The 11,440-nt window shown below is 55.8% G+C and overlaps 1 protein-coding gene across 1 annotated transcript; it reads left to right on the top strand.

Annotated features, from left to right (window-relative positions):
• Positions 1-917: 917 nt before the first annotated feature.
• On the top strand, positions 918-10,356 carry P2RY6 (pyrimidinergic receptor P2Y6). Its single transcript, XM_074861086.1, has 2 exons — positions 918-979; positions 8,215-10,356. The coding sequence occupies exon 2, from the start codon at positions 8,270-8,272 to the stop codon at positions 9,260-9,262; it is 993 nt and encodes a 330-aa protein (XP_074717187.1). The 5' UTR covers positions 918-979; positions 8,215-8,269; the 3' UTR covers positions 9,263-10,356.
• Positions 10,357-11,440: the final 1,084 nt, after the last annotated feature.

An 11,440-nucleotide genomic window follows, 5' to 3' on the forward strand; every position in this document is an offset into this window, starting at 1 on the left:
GCCGCTGGCTCGCGCCAGGATCGATGAAAGCCCGCGTTGTCCTCTGTAACGCAGGCGCCGGTGGGATCCAGACGGGCTGTGGTACCTCATTCCACCTCCCCATCCCACACCGTGAAGCTGAGCCCCTGCCCAAAGCTCCTCACCTCATATTTGGGTGCCAGCTCTGGGGGTGCATCGCTCAAGGATCGCACCCCCCATGGAGCTCCATCATCCCGGCAATGCCGGCCGGCACCTCCTTGCCCTCCACCTCTACTGAGACCCATCACAAACCCCTAAAGAGGAAGGAGGGGAATCATTTTGGAGGGCAAACTGGGCTTCCAGGGAAAGGAAGGGCCAAGCCCGTCATCCCGTGCAATCCCGGCATCCCTGGGCTATTTATGCATCGGTCCTTTCATATCCACCACGTCCCCCCGGGGTTCCTTTCCTTATTGCTCTTTAATAGCCCTGCTCAGGAAGCGCCCAGGCTTGACCGCCTGGTTAATGAGTTCCGAAGCCACCGACACCTTCTGTTGCCACCCAGTGCCGCGGGGAGACCCTGTCCCCGACACCCAGCTGCTCGCCGAAGGCTCCAGCAGCTCCCAACCTCCGGCCAGGACAATCCAGTTGTTGGCTGGAGCATCCCCCACCCTACAAATCCCATTTTGGGGGTTTTTGGAAGCCCCCCCCCGCCCCCCCCGCAACACCCTATTCAATACAGATGTTCGCCCATGATGCCAAACCAGATGTTTGCATGACAGCCCCCCCCCCCCTACAGCTGGCAGACCCCCAGCCCAGATGTTCCCCTGTCCCGATCCAGCTGTGACCCTTCCCCAGCCCCCCCTCCGGGGCCGTCCCGCAGGTGCCGGGGCCGGAGCGGGGCGGAGCGGGACGGCCCCGGGGCGGAGCGGGGCCGGCGGCGGGCGGCAGCGGCGCGGGGAGGGGGGGACACGGGGACCACGGACGCTGAGCACCGCTGCTGCCCCGGCGCATCCCGCTGCCGGTAAGTGCCGCGTACGGGAGGGACGGGACCAACGGAACCGCGGCAGGATGGGACCCGAGGGGGGCAGAGGGGAACAGGGCAGGATGAGGCTGGACCGGGCAGGATGGGACCCAACAGGGTCAAACCGAACAGGAGCAGGATCAGACCCAAAAGGGTCGGACAGGACTGGGCAGGATGGGGCCAGACTGGACAGGATCGGGCCCGAGCGTGTCAGACAAACCCGGGTCAGGATGAGACCCGAGGGGGCCAGATCAAACTGGGCAGGATGGGGCCCAAAAGGGTCAGATCGAACTGGGCAGGATGGGACCCCAACGGGTCAGACAGGACCGGGCAGGATGGGACCCCAACGGGTCAGATCGAACTGGGCAGGATGAGACCCCAACGGGTTAGATCGAACTGGGCAGGATGGGACCCCAACGGGTCAGACAGGACCGGGCAGGATGGGGCCAGACTGGACAGGATCGGGCCCAAGCGTGTCAGACAAACCCGGGTCAGGATAAGACCCGAGAGGGTCAGATCAAACCGGGCAGGATGGAATCCCAGTGGGTCAGACCAAACTGGGCAGGATGGGACCCCAACGGGTCAGATCGAAGTGGGCAGAATGGGACCGCAGTGGGTCAGACAAAACTGGGCAGGATGGGACCAGAGCAGGTCAGTGTGAACCAGGCAGGATCAGACCTGAGCAGATTAGACCGAACTGAGCAGGATGAGGCTGAACTGGAGAGGACAGGGCCAGATCCGGAGAGCGCTGGGTCAGATCCGGAGAGCATCGGTGCTGTGGTTGGGCTTTAGGGTGGTCCCAAAGCCACCCCACGTCATAGCCGCGACTTTTGGGGAGGTTTAACAGCTTTTCCAGCGGAGCAGGGCTTCAAATCACGCCGGGACCCCCACGGCAGGGCTGGTGCAGAGCTCAGCGGGTGGGTTCACCCCAGACCCTCTGCTCCCACGGCCTGGGTGCGCCCGGGATGCTCCTGGACCTCCCGGAGCATCCATAGGGATCAGCCCCGTGCCGGAGGTGCCGTCGCATGCGGAGCGTCCGCAAACCTGCTCGAGGGACCTGGTCTTCCCCAGCGTCTCTGCTGCAGGTGCCAGGAGCCTGGCCTCTGCCTTTTTATATAAATCTGTAAGTATTTGCACATATACACACACAGAACTAGAAATATATTTGTATATACGAGCATGTGTGCGTAGACGTGTGTATAGAAGCATAAATATATTTGTATATATATGGATGGAGTTATGTATATACATGTGTGAGTCCATGTGCTCAGAGACATATATTTGTGTATATAGGAATAGAAGTTTGTATATATGTGTCTGTGGAGACATATATATTTCTATAGATACGTATAGAGAAATGTGTGTGTATAGATGTGGGTGTATATAGGTGCATGTAGAGCCATATATATGTTTGTATATATATGTCTAGAGGTATATTTATGTAGAGAGGTACAGATAGAGAAGTATATATGTGTAGAGGTATATTTATGTGTAGAGCTATAAATACAGAAAGAAGTATATTTGTCTAGATGTATATTTAGTATAGAGGTATAGATATACAGAGAGGTATATATGTGTAGAGAGATATTTATGTGTAGAGGTATAGATATAGAGAGAGGTATACATGTATAGAGGTGCATTTATGTATAAGGGTATAGATAGAGGAGTATATATGTATAGAGGTATATTTATATAGAGAGGTACAGGTATAGAAAGAAGTAGATATGTCTAGATGTATATTTAGTATAGAGGTATAGATATAGAGAGAGGTATATATGTGTAGAGGGATATTTATGAGTAGAGGTATAGATATAGAAAGACGTATATGTGTATAGAGGTGTATTTATGCATAGAGGTATAGCTAGAGGAGTATATATGTGTAAAGGTCTATTTGTGAGTAGAGGTATAGCTATAGAGAGAGGTATATATGTGTAGAGGTATATTTGTGTGTAGAAGCATAGATATAGAAAGAGGTATATATGTATAGAGGTGTATTTATGTATAGAGGTATAGATATAGAGAGGTATACATATCTGGAGGTACATTTATGTATAGAGGTATATATACAGAGAGGGGTATATATGTATAGAGGTGTATTTATGTGCAGAAGTATAGACATAGGGGTATATATGTATAGAGGTGCATTTATGTATGGAGGTATAGAGGGAGGTATATACGTATAAAGGTGTATTTATATGGAGAGGTGTATATGCTTGTACACATATGTTCATGCATATGTATGTACATGTGGGTGAACATGTGGCTGTATATGTGCCTGTATGCTTGTGTGTATATACGTGTGGGTTTATACAAGCCCAGCCAGAGCCCATGCTGCCAGCTGAGACCAGGCCAACTCATTGCACCTTCCCTGGCCCCAGCATCTCCTGTTTCCAGCAGGAAAATGCTGCCCGGGTTGCTCAGAGCATCCCTGAGATGTTGATTTATTTTAGAGATGGGACACCAAAGTGTGGGGAGGTGAAGGGAGTCACCCGAGGACAGAGTACATCAGTGGCAGAGCCACCCAGAATCACCGGCGGGACTGTCCCTGCTCCCTGTCCCCACAGGTCCACGAAAATGTCTCTTTGGCCACATCATTGCACCTTTGGGCTTCAATAAACAGAGATTTCCCATAAAACACCCAAGCCTGGGGCAGGTGGGACACAGCCACGGGCACCTGAAGATGTTTTGGGCTCAGCCAGGCGATGTTCGGGGACAGGGACATTGTGGCTTTGGCCAAGCAGGGCGGGAGCATCCCCCCTTCATCCCTTTTGAGATCTGCTGAGCCGGAGCTTTCGCTTCCACCTCCGCCACCCCAGCCCTGTCACCAAGCCACCGAGACGTCTCCGCCGCGATCTCCTCACAGGGCAGGATGAACCACGGAGGAAGGTTTCCAAGGGAGGAAGCCACCCCCACATCCTATCCAAGGGCAGCAGCAGCCCAAATATTTTCCCACTGTAACAAGCTTGCCGAAACCCCCTTCATTTTAATATCAGGGTGTTAATTAAAGCTAATTTCACCAGAGAAAGGCCTGCATGAGGTGGTGTGAAAGCACTTCTCTTTCTTAACCCCGTTCCTCCTTCTCAGGCACCTCAAAGTCCCGGGATAAGGGTGACCCCATCCTGCAGAGCACCCTAACGCCATGGGAACCCCTTTTTTCACCCCTGCAAGTCTCATTTCACCATGGGTTTCGCCTGGTGCCCATCACCGTGGCATCAGGGCACCCCTTCCGTCCCCAACAAAAATCTTTCACAACAGGTTTCTCCTGGTGCCCATCACCGTGGTGTCAGGGCACCGGGACCGGATCCCCATAATCCCACAGATGTCTGCTTCTAGGGGTGGCAGACGCCCATGCCATCACCCCAAGGCCTGGCAGGGATTCCTGTGATGGGTTATTTTATGAATAAAAGGGGCTTTTTGGATAATCTGCCAAGCTAGATCATGACCCAGGGACGTGCCACGGGTGCAGCAGCAGCAGGACGGGGCCGAGTGTCTTGATGTGGTTTCGTTAATTAGAAACAGCGGCAATTTATGAGGTTACGGGCGGTTGCAGTGGTTACAGTGGGGGTGGGGATTCTCCACTGTCTGATAGAAAGGTTGTGCTTGGCGCATCCCACAGCTGCACTTTTCCTGGGATCAGGAGGGATATTTTCCTCCTCTCCTCCAGCTTTCCTATCCCTCCCAGCCCAGCAGCATTGAGATTCAGTGCCCCATTTCCCTCTTGCAAAAAGGTTTCTTTTCTCATTTGCCATTTTTTTTTGGCGGGGTGGGGGGGGGGCGGTGCGGAATGTCCCTTATTTCTGCTCATTGTATTTTTGGCTCAGTGCTGGCTGTGGATGCCCTCCACCACCGATGGCCTATGTAGCCTTGGGCATGTCCCTTAGAACTCCACTACAAACACCCTAACACCCTTCCAAGGGGTGTTTTGGGGAGAAAATCTGTTAAAATGGGGCATGAGCCACATTGGTTTGCTCCAAACCCAGTGCCTGTGCCTCAGTTTCCCTCATGTGTCTGCAGCAAGAGGGGACAAGGCAACTGGAGCATCTTCCTCCTCTTGGTGCCACCATGCCAGATGACCTCAGCTGTCCCCAGATGCCCACCCTTGGAAGGAGCCAAAAATGGGAGAGAAGACTCAAAATGAGGGAAAAGACCCAAAAATTCATGGCTGTGGTGACAGAGCTGATGGCCTCAGCTGGCCGCATACTGGCATCCCCAAGCCAGGTCTGGGGCACATCCCCTGCCCGGGTGGCATTTACCAGCTCTGGATGTCCCTTGGTGTCCGGGTATGGCTCTTTTTGGGGTGCACTGTAGGTGCACGGGGGGTGTGTGTCTGTGCACACGTGTAGAGCGTGTCCATGGGAGGGTGCACACGCATGTCTGCACGTGTAGGGAGCCTGCACGTGTGTGTATAGGGGGTCCACGTATGTGTGTAGGGGATGGGGATGTATGGAGCCATGATGGGGCTGTGCCACACCATCCCCACACAGCCACGCAGTGCTGTGCCATGCCATGCCACGTGGTGCCCATGGTGCCACCCAGGTTTCTGTTCCCCATTGCCTCGGGGTGCTGCCGTTGGGTGGAAATGGGAAGTGTTGCTCAATGGGGTGAACACAGCACCCCAGGAGCCACAGATTTTCCGGGGTGCTGGGCAGAACGGCAGGTCCCAGTACCCTGTGGCATGCCCCAGCACCCCGTGGCACCCCAACAGGTAACACCCCGCTTGCCTCTTGCTGGCCACCTTGTCCCCAGGGTCATGGCGGGGTTCCTGCAAGCACACGTGGGGTGGCAGAGGCTGCTGTGGGTGCCCAGGGTGGGGGCTGGGTGGGTGCTGCCCCTGGGGCTCATGGGAGGTTTGGGGGGTCTCAGGGGATAAGGTAGTTCACAGCCCTGGGGGCACTTCTTGGCTTGGAGGTGGCAGAGGTGGGTACTGGGACTGCCTGGAGCTGGGGTGACAATGGGGTGCAGTGGGGTGTCAGAGGGCTCAGCGGGGTGCAGGGGGACTCAGTGGGGTGCCAGAGGGGCTCACTGGGGTGCCAGAGGGGCTCAGTAGGGTTCAGGGGAGGGCTCAACAGGGTGCAGGGGACTCAGTGGGGTTCAGGGGGGCTCAACGGGGTACAGGGGGCTCAGCAGGGTGCAGAAGGCTCAGTGGGGTGCCAGAGTGGCTCACTGGGGTGCCAAAGGGGCTCAGCAGGTTACAGGGGGAGCTAAATGGGGTGCAGGGGGCTCAGCAGGGTGCAGGGGGCTCAGTGGGGTTCAGGAGACTCAGTGGGGTGCCAGAGTGGCTCACCGGGGTGCCAGAAGGCTCAGCAGGGTGAAGGGAGCTCACTGGGGTACCAGAGAGGCTCAGCAGGGTGCAGGAGTTCTCAGTGGGGTGCAGGGGGACTCAGTGGGATGCCAGGAGGGATATGCGGCAGCAGGGAGAGCAGGGGCAGACTGATCTACAAGTCCGGAGCACCCCCAAAAATGGGAGAGCCTTGTCCGTGTCCCCAACACTCTTCCTAAGCCTATTTCCATGGCCAAGCTCTGCTCTGAGGCTGGTAAATCCCCAAAGACCCGAAATGGGGCCACCACAGTGGTAAGCGCTAAGGGGGTGGCCCCTGGACTTGTGTGCTCCCCCCAAGTCCCCTCTGTCCCATGGACTTTGCCGGAGCTTGGCCACCCATCTCCCTGCCTCAGTTTCCCTTCCCAACTGCCGTGGGGACACTGGCCACCCCATTTCCAGGCAAACTCGTCCCCGCTGGGGCGTGCAGGGGTGAGCAAGTGTGGACGGAGGAAGCGAGAGGAGGAAGGAGAAGCAGCTCTGCCCACGCTTCTGGGCTGCTGCAACCTAGGAGCACCCATGGGTGGCATAGCGAGGGATTCGGCCAAGTGACATGACCAGGGGTCTCTTCGTGCTGTAGGACCACTGAGAAAAGCCTCTGAGAAAAGCAGATGGCCTCTTCCTCAGCTCAGAGCAGCCCAGAGGCCATGTGGATGGGCTCCCTTAGCCCGCAAAACCGAAAACCTCCTGGACCAGACTGTCAGCAGTCTCGATTCCCGGATGAAAGTAACCACGAAACTTCTGTGGGTCGTGCTGGGCTCAGTGCAGGTGGCATCTCCCAAAACTCAGGGCACGCAGCCCGCTCGGGTGACTGGCTGTAGGGTTCTGGCACCCCCTGCAGAGGAGCAGGAAGCCGTGCCGGAGGCTAACGGCACGCTGCGCCACAATTTCCTCTCCCACACCACCGTGAGGGTGGTTTGGCCTTGTGTAAACCTTTCTACAGGGTGTAAGTGTCAGAGGAAGCGGAGCTGAGATGGTGGTAATGATGGCCCATGCTGTCCCATGTGCCACCACACCACACAGTCCCACTGCCTCCACCTTCACCTTCCTGATGGACCCCTGAACCCATCAGCGTGGTTTAGAATCATCGAATTACAGACTGGTTAGGGGTGGAAGGGACTTTTAAAGGTCACCTAATCCAACCCTCCTGCCACGGGCAGGGCCACCTTCCACTAGCCCAGGTTGCCCAAAGCCCCGTCCAACCTGGCCTTGAACCCTTCCAGGGAGGAGGCAGCCACAGCTTCTCTGGGCAACCTGTGCCAGGGCCTCCCCACCCTCACGGGGAAGAATTTCTGCCTTAGATCTAACGTAAATCTCCCCTCTTTCAGTTTAAAACTGTTACCCCCCATCCTATCCCTACACTCCCTGATGACGAGTCCCTCCCCCCTTTCCTGTAGCCCCTTTCAGTCCTGGGAGGCCACTCTAGGTCTCCCCGGAGCCCAGCTGAACCCCCCAACTCTCTCAGCCTGTCCTCACAGGGGGGTATTCCAGCCCCCTGAGCATCTTCGTGGCCTCCTCTGGCCCCGCTCGAGCAGGTCCGTGTCCTTCTGCTGTTGGTGCCCCCAGAGCTGGACCCAGCACTGCAGGGGGGTCTCCCGAGAGAGGAGCAGAGGGGAGAATCCCCCCCTCGCCCTGCTGCCCACACTGCTCTGGGTGCAGCCCAGCACACGGGCGGCTTTCTGGGCTGCCAGCGCACGTTGCTGGCTCACAGGCAGTTTTCCATCCACTAGCACCCCCAAGTCCTTCTCCTTGGGCTGCTCTCCCTCCCTTCATCCCCCAGCCTGTATGGACACCGGGGGTTGCCCCCACCCAGAAGGATGGAGCTATGGGGTCACACACACCAGGCCAGGTTCACCCTGCTAGGGTGGATGTGACACCACACACCTGAGTCACCAACCATCCCCTTTCTTCTTCGCAGGCGCTGCTGAAGGGCCACACCAGCAGAGAGGACATTGACGGTGGGGGGCACCACCATGGCCAACTTGACGGCCCTCATGGGCACCAGGAGGAACTCATGCACCTTCCACGAGGAGTTCAAGCAGATCCTCCTGCCCCTGGTCTACTCAGTGGTGTTCACAGTGGGGTTGCCCTTGAATGCCGTGGTCATCGGACAGATCTGGGTGGCCCGGAAGGCGCTCAGCCGCACCATGATCTACATGCTGAACCTGGCCATGGCTGACCTGCTCTATGTCTGTTCCCTCCCACTCCTCATCTACAACTACACCCAGAAGGATTATTGGCCTTTCGGGGACTTCACCTGCAAATTCGTCCGCTTTCAGTTCTACACCAACCTACACGGCAGCATCCTCTTCCTCACCTGCATCAGCGTCCAGCGGTACCTGGGCATCTGCCACCCCTTGGCCTCGTGGCACAAGAAGAAGGGGAAGAAGCTGACATGGCTGGTATGCGCTGCGGTGTGGTTCATCGTCATCGCCCAGTGCCTGCCCACCTTCCTCTTCGCTTCCACTGGCACCCAGAGGAACCGGACTGTCTGCTACGACCTGAGCCCACCAGATCGCTCCGCCGCCTACTTCCCCTACGGCATCACCCTCACCGTCACCGGCTTCCTGCTCCCCTTCATGGCAATCCTCGCCTGCTACTGCAACATGGCCCGGATCCTGTGCCAGAAGGACGAGCTGATTGGCTTGGCGGTGCACAAGAGGAAGGACAAAGCCGTACGTATGATCATCATCGTGGTCATTGTCTTCTCCATCAGTTTCTTCCCCTTCCACCTCACCAAGACCATCTACCTGATCGTCCGTTCCTCACCCGTCCTGCCCTGCCCGGATCTCCAGGCATTTGCCATTGCCTACAAGTGCACGCGTCCCTTCGCCAGCATGAACAGTGTCCTCGACCCCATCCTCTTCTACTTCACCCAGCGCAAGTTTCGTGAGAGCACCCGTTACCTCCTTGACAAGATGAGCTCCAAATGGCGGCATGACCATTGCATTACCTATGGCTCCTAGGTGAGGACAAGGGCCACCTCGGTGTCACCGGGACCTGGCATGGAGCAATTTTCGCTTTAAACTCCACGGAGCAGAGATGGCGTCAGCTGAGGATGTGCCAGAGGACAGGAGGAGGCATCTCTCAAGCTTTCAGCACTTTCATCCCATCTCCAGCCTGCAGCAGCGCAGTATTAACCCCATCACGGCACAGATCCAGTGTCCTCTCTCCAGCTCGGTTGCTCAGTTTGAGCAGCTTAACACCATGTTTCCTTGGTGGCCAAGCCACCAATGCAATAAAAACCAGTGGTGGGATCATGGAAGAACATGGTCAGACCATGGAGGACACAGTCCTTGGCTCAGAGTGAGCTGCTGGGGGGGCAATTTCCCCCCCTTCTCATTTCAAGATTCCCTGATGGGGCCATGTAAAGGCCGGGGAGGGTTTAGTTCAGCTCGAACGTGTCTGGGGAACACGGGGCTGGGTGTTTCTCCAGCTCAAAATCAGTGTCACAGACCTTTTCTGGAGTAATAGTCGGACATCCCTATCCCCTGGTCCCCAGAATGGAGTCACACCAGTAAGAGACATGGGCCCACTGGTACCACTGGTGCTACAAAAGGGTGGGAGAGCATCCCTGGCCAGACTGGGAACTGGGAAGGGGAATATAAGGGCAACTGGGCCACCTATGCTGGATTTCCCACTCAAGCAATGACCATGGGCTGGGTTAAACACAAGCCAGCAGTGTTGTCGCCTGGCTGGGGACCTTCAGCATCATCCAGATCCAGCTCCCTGCTTAATCCAGTACCCCAAATCTGGCTCATCCTGGCATCCTTGGCAACCTGCTGTCACCTCCCAACCAGGATCCACCAAAATCAGAGCCAACACACCTGGACACAATGCCTGGAGTCAGGAAACCCATGCCATCGAGCTACTCGGTGTCCTTAGCCATGTCACCTCACATCCCACCATTGGTTTGGCCTCTCCACAGCCTCCGTCGGGACGCTGCTCCCTCCCAGCAAGGAGGGATTTGCTTATGCAGCACGGGGTCAATATACCACTAATCGTTCTGTGAGTCTTCTCTAACATATAGGATGTATAGAATAAACCTCCCTGCCTTTTTCAGATGGAGATGTACACATATATACACCCACTATATATACATACGTATAATACAGCCGAGCAGGGGAAGGTTTGTAGCCCAGCACAGGCTACACAGTGCAGATATTCTCCACCCTGAAAACACTGTATGTATCTATACAGTGAGTGTATGTGTATACAGTATACATACATATATATATATAGGTTTTGCTGCGTTTCTCACAGGTCGTCTGTGGATAATAATGATGTCTAAGTTGATTTATCAATTTGCTTCAAATCTCGAGGGATGAACATCCCTCTGGCTTGGCTGCTTGCACCCAGCCAAGCGGACAACTTCATCCCGACTTGTTCCCCGCAAGCACACGGCGTCTTCCTCAGGTACCCGGTGTGGTGGTTTGACCTTGGCTAAGTGTCAGGTACCCACCAAGTCACTCTATTACTTCCCTCCCACACACACTTTTTTTCTCAACAGCTGTCCTGGTTGTGTCCCCTCCCAAGATCTTGGCCACCCCGTCCCACTGCGGGGGGGAAAAGTCAGAAAGATCCTTGGTGCTGTGTAAGCACCACTTAGCAGTAGCCACACCACCAGTGTGCTATCAACACCCTGCCAGCGCCCAACATGAAACACAGCACCATGAGGGCTGAGAGAGGGGAAAACCAATTCCGGATCAGCCAGACCCAGTACACGCAGCCACGCAGGTATCTCACCAGCATCCAGGGTTGGTGGGCCCAGTATGACTCCTTGCTGTCGTGAGGATGAGGAGGGTGTCCAGGGTGGTCATCAGCTCTCGGATGATGCTCAAAGATCTCAGCATCACCGTGGGCTGGAATGGAGAGGGATCACAGCGTTAACTCAAACCACCAGGTTTTTCAGGAATGGTGGCTGTGTCCTGGTGGGAAGGACCATGCATGGTGACAACTTTGGGTCAGGGCACAGAATGCGATGGAGGAGGCAGAGTCAGCCCCAGGTTTTCCCTTGGCTGGAGCTCATCCACCTCAAAATCTCCTCCGATATATTTTTGGGGTCCTGCAATGGAAGGGCAAAATACCGGGGGGTTGCGAGAGCGGTAGCTGGTGGGACAATCCCAGCCTGGCGTCCCCATCGC

This window comes from Strix uralensis, chromosome 2, assembly GCF_047716275.1.
Source record: "Strix uralensis isolate ZFMK-TIS-50842 chromosome 2, bStrUra1, whole genome shotgun sequence".
NCBI classification, from domain to species: domain Eukaryota; kingdom Metazoa; phylum Chordata; class Aves; order Strigiformes; family Strigidae; genus Strix; species Strix uralensis.

Coding starts and splice junctions, on each gene's coding strand:
- P2RY6 (XM_074861086.1), top strand. CDS start 8,270: ATGGCCAACTTGACGGCCCTCATGGGCACCAGGAGGAACTCATGCACC.